At 34.9% G+C, this 9303-nt stretch overlaps 1 protein-coding gene across 1 annotated transcript; it reads left to right on the top strand.

The window, feature by feature from the left end:
* Positions 1-2572: 2572 nt before the first annotated feature.
* LOC119538106 (olfactory receptor 51V1-like) lies at positions 2573-3517 on the top strand. The gene has a single exon (XM_037840851.1). The coding sequence runs from the start codon at positions 2573-2575 to the stop codon at positions 3515-3517; it is 945 nt and encodes a 314-aa protein (XP_037696779.1).
* The last annotated feature ends 5786 nt before the right edge of the window (positions 3518-9303 follow it).

Below are 9303 nucleotides of genomic sequence, written 5' to 3'. Positions count from 1 at the left end.
GGCTGAGCTTGAGCCCTTTAAAATAACATTCAGAAGGCCATTTCTAAAGGTTAAATAAGCAAGTAACATGCATCCCAGTTCAGAGTTAAATACAAGTCAATATGTAAAGTTTTTAAATACTAGTTCAGCTAAAATTAATAATTTCGCCTCTAAAACCTTAAATTCCCCACAAATGTACTCCCTTACACCATACCAACCTAAAAATCAAGTCTGGATCTACACCTGAAAGAACCAGCACCCCTAGGTTCAACTAAATCCTTAAAGGGCTAGGCCTTATTTAGTATTACTTGTTACTCATTTTTTTCTTAAGTTGCAGGAAAGAAAGCCCTGGAATTCACCATACCAGAGTCAAACTGCAAGGGTTCCTGGGTGAAGACACCTTTTGTTAAATTTGCTGTGGTAACAGTGAATCCTCCAGAAATAGGGTCCTGGTTATGGACACTTTTTCAAACTGTGCTTATAATCTTCCTAATTGTTATGTCTACTCTTCTCCTAGTCAAATGCCTCTTATCTCTATGTACTCAAATAATAACTCAAATGTGTACAAAACCCTTTTCATCTTCCAAAACTCTGGCTAAGAATGATCCATGGTGACTTAAATGTAAAGGGTATAATAAATGTCTGTATTAGAAGGGAAAAGGAAATAGTTTTGTCCTAAATGACTGGTTATTTCAGAATGTGGGACAAAAACCTGAAGGATGCAGAAAGTTGCAGAAATTTTGCAGAAATGGGAATTTATTTCTGTGGTCAAGGTTGGAAAATGGTAAAAACTAGTGATATCACTACTTAATGGTGAAACTTCACAACTTAAAAAAGTGGTTTTGTAAAACAAAATAGCATTAACTATTCCAGTCACCATCCAAGGCAGTACTTGTGCTCTAATTAATGTTCATTGCTGTATGTATGTGCCTAATAATTCATAAAATGTAGCCCTTTACATCTTCCAGAACTCCGGCTATGAATAATCCATTCTCCACCAAAAGAAATCAGCACTATCTGCAAGTTATGAATCAGAGATTTCACCAGATGACCCCTTAATTACTTCACCCCATTTGCCAACAGGGAGCAGCCAGAACTACTGATGCCCTGATTCCCAAGATTGGGAATGAATATTATTTTAAGGGGGGAATTGTAACAGTAACTTTTAAAATATGATCTTAAGAAACCATAAACAAGCAGGAAATTGTAAAGTAACCTTAAAATATGAGCTTCAAAACTGAAAACAGAGTATAACAGAAACTCTTTTTCTCACAAAGGAGCAATCTGTAAATGTAAAGTCTGCAAGCATATGTAAATGTAAAGTTTGCACCGTTTGCAGTTGTCACCAAACTCCTGAAGAAAATAGGAAAATGGGAAATAACTAAGTTGATTAACTCCTTTTGTCTCTAATGAGTTTAGCCAATTAAAGAATCACTTGGAGATTGCCTTTTGTCCATCATTCTTGTTGCATGTTTATTGAATGATTATCTCTCTTTGTCTCTGAACCTGGGTATAAAACCTAACTGGAGAAACATTTCATGGAGGCAGATTTGGGAAAGTTTCCCTGCTTTCCACTGGTGTAAATAATTAAACCATCTTTTCCTTTTCAGTAGGGTTCAGTGTGACTTCTATTTGCCAGCCAAGCAACTGACCCGTATTTGGGAAGTGCCCCTTCTTCAGTACCAGAGGTTTCTGGATCTTTCTGTCCAGTGCTCATTTCCCATGTATCCCTTGATGAAGAAATTATTTCTGTAGACTTGCACCTGGTAAAATATCCAAAACCTGGTGGAATAGAAAAGTCAGCTCTGCAGATCCTTCCCATGGGTGTCCCCTCATTCTCCATAAGCCCTGGTGGCCTCAGAGGTTGCATCACTCAGTTTCAGCATCTCCAAGGACCCAGGATTTATTCCAGTGGCTACAATTTTTCTTGCACCTGCATATATCTTACACTTCCTAGAGACTTAATGCTATTGTCTCAAGAGAAAGAAGTGCAGGATTCATTTTCAAGATCAGCAAGATCATCTCTGCTATGAATGAAGTTGTCTTAAGTCCCTGAAGCATAGATGCCTGAATGGTCAGCATGGCTGGGAAATGATTTCTACAAATGATGAATCAGTATCTGATGAAATAACCAGAGATTATTCTCACATCTCACAGAGGTAATTTATTTTAGCAGGCTTTTGATTTGAACAGCCCAAATGCATTTTTTCTTGCTTCACTTGCTCAAACTTCATTATTACAACTCCACAAGCCAAGAACAAGTACTCTTTGATATCCATAAAGCAAAACATTAAAAAAGAAAATGATGGTGGTGTTGTAGATATGGACACTGATTTTTGTGATGGGGCTAGGGGTCTAATGACAAGGATGTTTCATATGAAAGCATAAAGTGATTTAGTTTGTTTTAGGGCAAACAAGCTTCTGAAAAAATATAAGCACTGGTCTTGCATCTAATGAGAATTTATGCTAATCTAATGGTACTTGCAGTACCTGTATTACTTCAAACTTTTCAATAAGGCTGGAGAAGATACATAGGAAGCTTAATCAACTCATGCACATATTTTCTTTGAGACATTTCTGTCTTTATGGATTCATGTTAGTTCTGCCTGATTCCAAAATCAAAAACTCTACCTTTTTTCTGACTGGTTTCCCTGGACTTGAACAACAGTATCCCTGGCTCTCCATCCCTTTCTCCTGTATCTATGCTATGGTACTGTCAGGGAACTGCCTGGTCCTCCATGTGATCTGGACTGAGCCAAGCCTGCATGAGCCCATGTTCTACTTTCTGGCCATGCTGGCCCTTACTGATCTGTGCATGGGGCTGTCCACAGTACACACGGTTTTGGGGATCCTATGGGGACTCAGTCAGGAAATAAGTCTGGATGCCTGCATTGCCCAAACCTTCTTTGTTCATGGTCTGTCATGCATGGAGTCTGGAGTCCTTCTTGCTATGGCCTTTGATCGCTTTACTGCAATACACAATCCTCTGAGATACACATCCATCCTCACCAATACCCGAATCATCAAAATTGGTGTGGCTATTTTAGGGAGGAGTTTCCTGTTCATTCTTGCTCCCATTGTCCTACTGAAGTTCTTCCATTATTGCCATTCCCACATCCTCTCCCACTCTTTCTGCCTGCATCAGGACCTACTCCGGCTGGCCTGCTCTGACATTCGATTCAACAGCTTCTATGCCTTAGCCCTGGTAATCTGCACCCTGTTTTTGGATTCAGTACTCATTCTCACCTCCTATATCTTGATCCTCCACTCAGTCTTGGCTATTGCATCCCAGGAGGAGCAGCTCAAGTCATTGCAGACCTGTGTCTCCCACATCTGTGCAGTCTTGGTTTTCTACATCCCAGTCATCGGTCTGACTATGGTGCACCGCTTTGGGAAGCACCTCTCTCCTGTAGTACATGTCCTCATGGGCAACATCTATATACTTTTCCCACCCTTGATGAACCCAATTATCTATAGTGTCAAGACCCAGGAAATCCGTAGCAGGATCCAGAGATGGTTCACTCTGAAAAGGAACTGAGTATGAGAGGATAATGTATGTTAGGAGGTGGGAGGTAGTAGTTCCAATTTATAGTCAGTAATTTAGTCTCCAATGCCAGTGGACTAGGCAGAAAAAATGTTATTTATAGTCACTTTCTAATTTAGTCTCCAATGCCAGTGGACTAGGCAGAAAAAATGTTATTTAAAAATTAAGGATAATTTTAACTAAAATGAATTATGTGTAACAGTGTGCCAATGAGCATTTGCTTAGGAAATTACTAAATTTGTAGTATAATGCATGTTTTATGAATCCTAGTTCAGAGTGTGCTTATATATTCACATGTAAATATTTTATATCTGCATTTATTATGCATATGAAAAGCAGTATATGCAAATTCTTTTCATGTGTGATAAATTGACTGTTGAAATCATTCATATCTCTTTTATTTATAACTGAGTAATGTACCCCCAAATTCCCCTCTGTCACCTCTAATGGAATTCATGATGTTGGTTGATTACTAATGTTCTCAATACAAAAGACTTGGTGACTATCACTGAATCAGCTATCACCTCTCTGCATGTACCCCCAAAACACACATGTGTACACTGTAGTGAATACAAAAAAATTTAGTATGCTCATAATACCTGCCAATTGACTTTAATCTTGGTGTCCACATATATGGGATCATAAAGACAACTTGTTCAATCTCTTCATTTTACAAAAGAGAATGATGAGGTAAAGAGTTATTAAGTTAAACATTAATAGCAAAGCTGGGGATAGAATTGTGATTTTTAAAAATTTAACATATATTTTATTTCTAAGTTTCATCAATGTCATGTATAAAATTAGGAAATTGAATTCAATGATCAAGTCTAAGTGTAAATTTCTTTGGTCCTGGCTTTTACAAAAACTATTGCCCTTCCCCTTATTTAAAAACTAAATGTAAAACCCATGGTACCAGTTTCATGACTTATTTTTGTACATTGTTACTTAACCATTGCTATGTAGAAGCCATACCTGGGGCAGCAAATCTATCAGCAGAGCCTTAACTACAGTTAACCTAATTAGGAAGGAGGAATCAAAGTTTTTGCACATTTACATTCATGTATTCAAAGTCTCATCAACAACATTCTAAAGAATACAAAAATATTTTATTAATAAATCAATTTATTCAGTTATTTTTAATTTATTTATTAATTCAGAAATTAATATTTGGTTTCTTTCATTTTAGTTTGTCTTTTAGTGACTATATCCTCAAAATACTTCTGAAAACATATTTTTTTATTTTATTTTTTTCTCAAAAGACTCAAAGTGAGTCAATGTTTATGACTCTGACCTTTCAAAACTGCCACCACTCATCCCCCATACATAGCTCCACAGCTCAATCTGCCTAAAGAGCTCTGCTCTTGTCTGATTACCTTCCCTTGATTGATTTATTCTCAGCTACCTAATTTTGTATTCCAGAATGCCCATCTGTCCCACCAGTCCTACGTCTCTTCCTGTAGCCCATTTCCAGAATACCCTACTTGGAAACTGCTACTAATTAATCTGCTCTAGTTGCAGCAGAGCAGCATACAATGTATTCCTTTCCCTTGTTAGGGCAATTCAAGTTCATATGGGAATTTGAGAAATGGGAGTCAGAAGGAAACTTTACATTCAATAATGACATAGATTATAATGATAATAGAAATTATCACTATCATATATATTGAATTTTACATTAAAATATTTTATATATATAATACAATTAAGATTCTGAAACCACAATAGCTAAGGGCTGTAGTATTATCCCATTTTATGCAAAAGTAAAGTTGGTCACAGGAACTTAAATTTTATATAAGCTAAGTTTTTTCTCCAAAAGTATTTCTAAGAAAAGAAGAAGTCTTCCTATAATCACACCTTTATAAAGAGTCATATTAGGATGAGTCCCTGCAATTTCTTTACTGTACAAAACTGACTGGAAGACACATTAAACTGAAATGAGACCAAGCCAATAATTGCAAACAACAGAAAGTTTAAATAAAACTTTTTCATGAAGTGTCAGAGTAAAAAATCTGCGCTTTCATATTAATATTTTATTTTAATCAATTTGTAACTATATTGATGATATAATTAGACACTAGCAGTTTCTTAATGCATTGTGTATAGACATATACATACACATATATACATTATATATATTGTATCATATATATATTCATGTTGCTCATGTTTTTCAAGCTTTAGGATATGGAAGATGCCTTATGTTAAGACAGTGTAACTGCCGTGAGTTTAGAAGAGTGAACTAAGATTTTTGTCTATAAAGGTGTGTTTTAATTTGCTTTCCTCTTAGTTCTTCATGATGGAAATCTAGATGAGATGACAGAACACCAGGTGTTTAACCTAGTGCAATAAGAGAAAACCTAATTTCCTACTATTATAACCTATAACCTGCAATTCTATAACACACAGTTATAACCATTAGCAAATCTAGAAACTGTCCTGCCTTACCTGTGCCATTATAAGTGTTCATGATTACAAATGATCACATGCTATGGTATAATTCAAATTCTTATCAGTTAAGATAGTGTGTTCAATAAATTTGTAAGACAAAGAATGCTCTGCTAAACAGAAATTTGGTAGGGAATACCCCTGGTTCTCCTCACACTCCTTCTTCAAGCAAATACAATGGTACAGCAATTGGAAGAAATAAGCCTGTCACCAACTGGCTATTTTAATATGACACTATTAGGATGCATGTGATTTGGTTTATAGCTTAATAATCTCTGCATAGATCTTCTTTATTAAACTCCGGACAGTCTGCAATGTGTGTGTGTGCATGTGTGTGTGTTTATGTGAGAGACAGAGAGCATGTGTGTATAGTGATTTTTACTTAAGATTGAGTTAAATATAAAGTGAATGATGTGTATGTGGGTTATACTATTTTTTATATCCTTTTATGTGTATTTTGAAATATTAAAAATTAATTAGAATTACAAGTAGTATCATAGTTCTAAATAAACAGAAACATTTTTAATTATTTTAAATAATTTATTGAAGTGATATTCACATAACATAAAAGTAACCATTTTAAAGTGAACAATTCAGTGGTGTTTAGTATATACATAACACTGTGCAACCACAATCTCTATGAAAATTCTCTCACTCCAAAGTGTAATCTCTTACACATTAAATAGTTTTTCCCATTCCCCTTTCCACATATCCCTTGGCAACCAGCAATCTGCATGCCATCTCCATGGACTTTTCTATTCAGGAAATTTCATATAAATGGGATCATGCAATATGCAGAATTTTGTGTCTGGCTTATTTCATTTATCATGTTTTTCAGGTTCATACATCTTGCAGCATAGATAATCACCTCATTCCTTTTGATGACTGAATAATATTCCATTTGATGTATGTACTACAATTACTATATCCATTCATTGATGAAAGTTTAGGATATTAAAACTTCTGGTTATTGCAAATGATGCTCCCATGTAAATGCACATATGAAAATCATTTTACCTTTCTACCAGCAATGTACAAGACTGCCCATTTTCCCATGTCCAGGCCAATGTTTGTTATGTTACCCCCACTTTTGTTTGTATTATACCCTTCCTAGTTGTGTGATGTGGCAACTTATTTTGTCTTTTTATTTAATTGCTCAGAAATTACAGGGTTCCCATTTATACCATCTCTCACCACCCACCACACTTTCCCCCATTATTAACATTTGGTACATTTATTATAATTGGCGCATTGATATTTATACATTATTATTAACTACATAATTTAAATTAGGGTTTATTCATTGTTTTGTACAGTTCTATGGGTTTTGACAAATGCAAAATGTCTGGCTCCTTTCATTTAGTGATGTGTAGTTAAGATTCTTCCATGTCTCCTCATGGCTTGGCAGAGAATTTCTTTTTACTGCAGAATTATATTCCATTATGTGAAAGAACCATTGGTTGGTTTATTGGTTCACCTGTTGAAGGACACCTTGTTCTGGACCCCTTGCAATTCCATTTAAATTTGAAGATTGGATTTTCCATTGCTTCAAGAAAGGCCATTGGAATTTTGAGAGGGATTGCATTAAATCTATAGATCACTTGGGTAGTACTGACATTCTAACAATACTGAATCATCCAATCCATAATCACATGATGACTTTCCATTTATTTAAGTCTTGTTTAATTTACTTCAGCAATGTTTTGTAGTTTTCAATGTACAAATCTTTCACCTCCTGGGTTAAATTTATTCTTAGGTTAAATTTATTCCTATCTCTTGGATGCAACTGATTTGGGGGGTGTTGATCTTCTACCCTATGATTTTGAAAAATTTCAAAAATTTTTAGTTACTTCAAGAGATTGTGGATTTGGGGGATATTCTAAATATAGGATCTTGTCATTTGTAAATGGAGATAATTTTACTTCTTCCTTTCCAATTTGGATGCCTTTTATTTCTTTTTCTTGCCTAAACAGCTCTGGCAAGAACATCCAGTACAATATTGAATAGTGGTGGGGAATGAAGGAATCCTTGTCATATTCCTGCTTGTAGGGGGAAAGTTTTCAGTTTTTCACCATTGCATATAATATTAGCTGTGGGTTTTTCATAAATGTCATTTATCATGTTGAGGAGTTCCCTTTTATTTCTAGTTTAATGGGAGGTTTTTTTTTTCATGAAAAGGGGTGGATTTCATAAAATGATTTTTGTGCATCAAGTGAGAAGATCGTGTCATTTGCACTTAATTCTGTTAATTGATTGATGTTCCTATGTTGAACCACCCTTGCATTCTTGTGATAAATCCCATCTGCCTAAATGCTGTTGGATTTGGTTTGCTACTATATTATTGAGGATTTTTGCACCTGCTTTCATAAGAAATATTGCCCTATAATTTTCTTTTCTTGTGATCCTTTTATTATGTTTGGTATCAGGGTAATACTGGCCTCATAGAATGAATTAGGAAGTATTCTCTCCTCCTCTGTGTTCTGGAAGAGTTTTAGAAAGACTGGTGTTAATACTCTAAATGTTTGGTAGATGAGGTAAAGTCACCGGTCCTGGACTTTTCTTTGTTGGGAGGATTTTTTATTATTGATTCATTTCTTTACTTGTTATAAGTCTACTAATATTTTCTATTACTTCTTAAGTAAGTTTTGTTACTTTGTGAGTTTCAAGGAAATTGTCCATTTCATCTAGGTTGTCTAATTATTGACATATGATTATTCTTAGAATTGTCTTATAATCCTTTTTATTCCTTTAAGTTCAGTAGTAATATTTCAACTTTCATTTCTGATTTTAGTTATTTGTGTCTTTTCTCTGTTTTTCTTTATCTCTCTAGGTAAATGTTTGTCAACTTTGCTGATCTTTTCAAAGGACCAAACATTTAGTCTAGTTCAGTCTCTCTATTGTTTTTCTAATCTTTATTTCATTTATCTGCACTCTTATTTTTTATTATTTCTTTCCTCCTGCTAGCTTTGGATTTAGTTTGCTCATCTTTTCCTAGTTCCTTAAACTGTAATGTTAGATTATTTATTTGAGATTTGTTTTCCTTTTTGGTGTAGGAGTTTATTGCTATACATTTCTCTCTGTTGACTGACTTCACTGTATCCTGTAAAGTTTGTTATGTATGTTTTAATTTTCATTATTATCTAGGTATTTTCTAATTCCCCTCTGACTTTTTAGGTGACCCACTGATTGTTTAAAAGTGGGTTGTTTCCCTTTTTAGGTTCTAAAGAATTGGGGTAGCTGGTGGTGGATACCTGAAACTATCAAACTACAACCCAGAACCCATGAATCTCGAAGACAGTTGTATAAAAATGTAGCTTATGAGGGGTGACAATGGG

The sequence above is a fragment of the Choloepus didactylus genome, chromosome 6 (genome assembly GCF_015220235.1).
Source record: "Choloepus didactylus isolate mChoDid1 chromosome 6, mChoDid1.pri, whole genome shotgun sequence".
NCBI classification, from domain to species: domain Eukaryota; kingdom Metazoa; phylum Chordata; class Mammalia; order Pilosa; family Megalonychidae; genus Choloepus; species Choloepus didactylus.
Note: the sequence above shows the minus strand (reverse complement) of the source record. Positions and strands in the feature narration are given on the sequence as shown.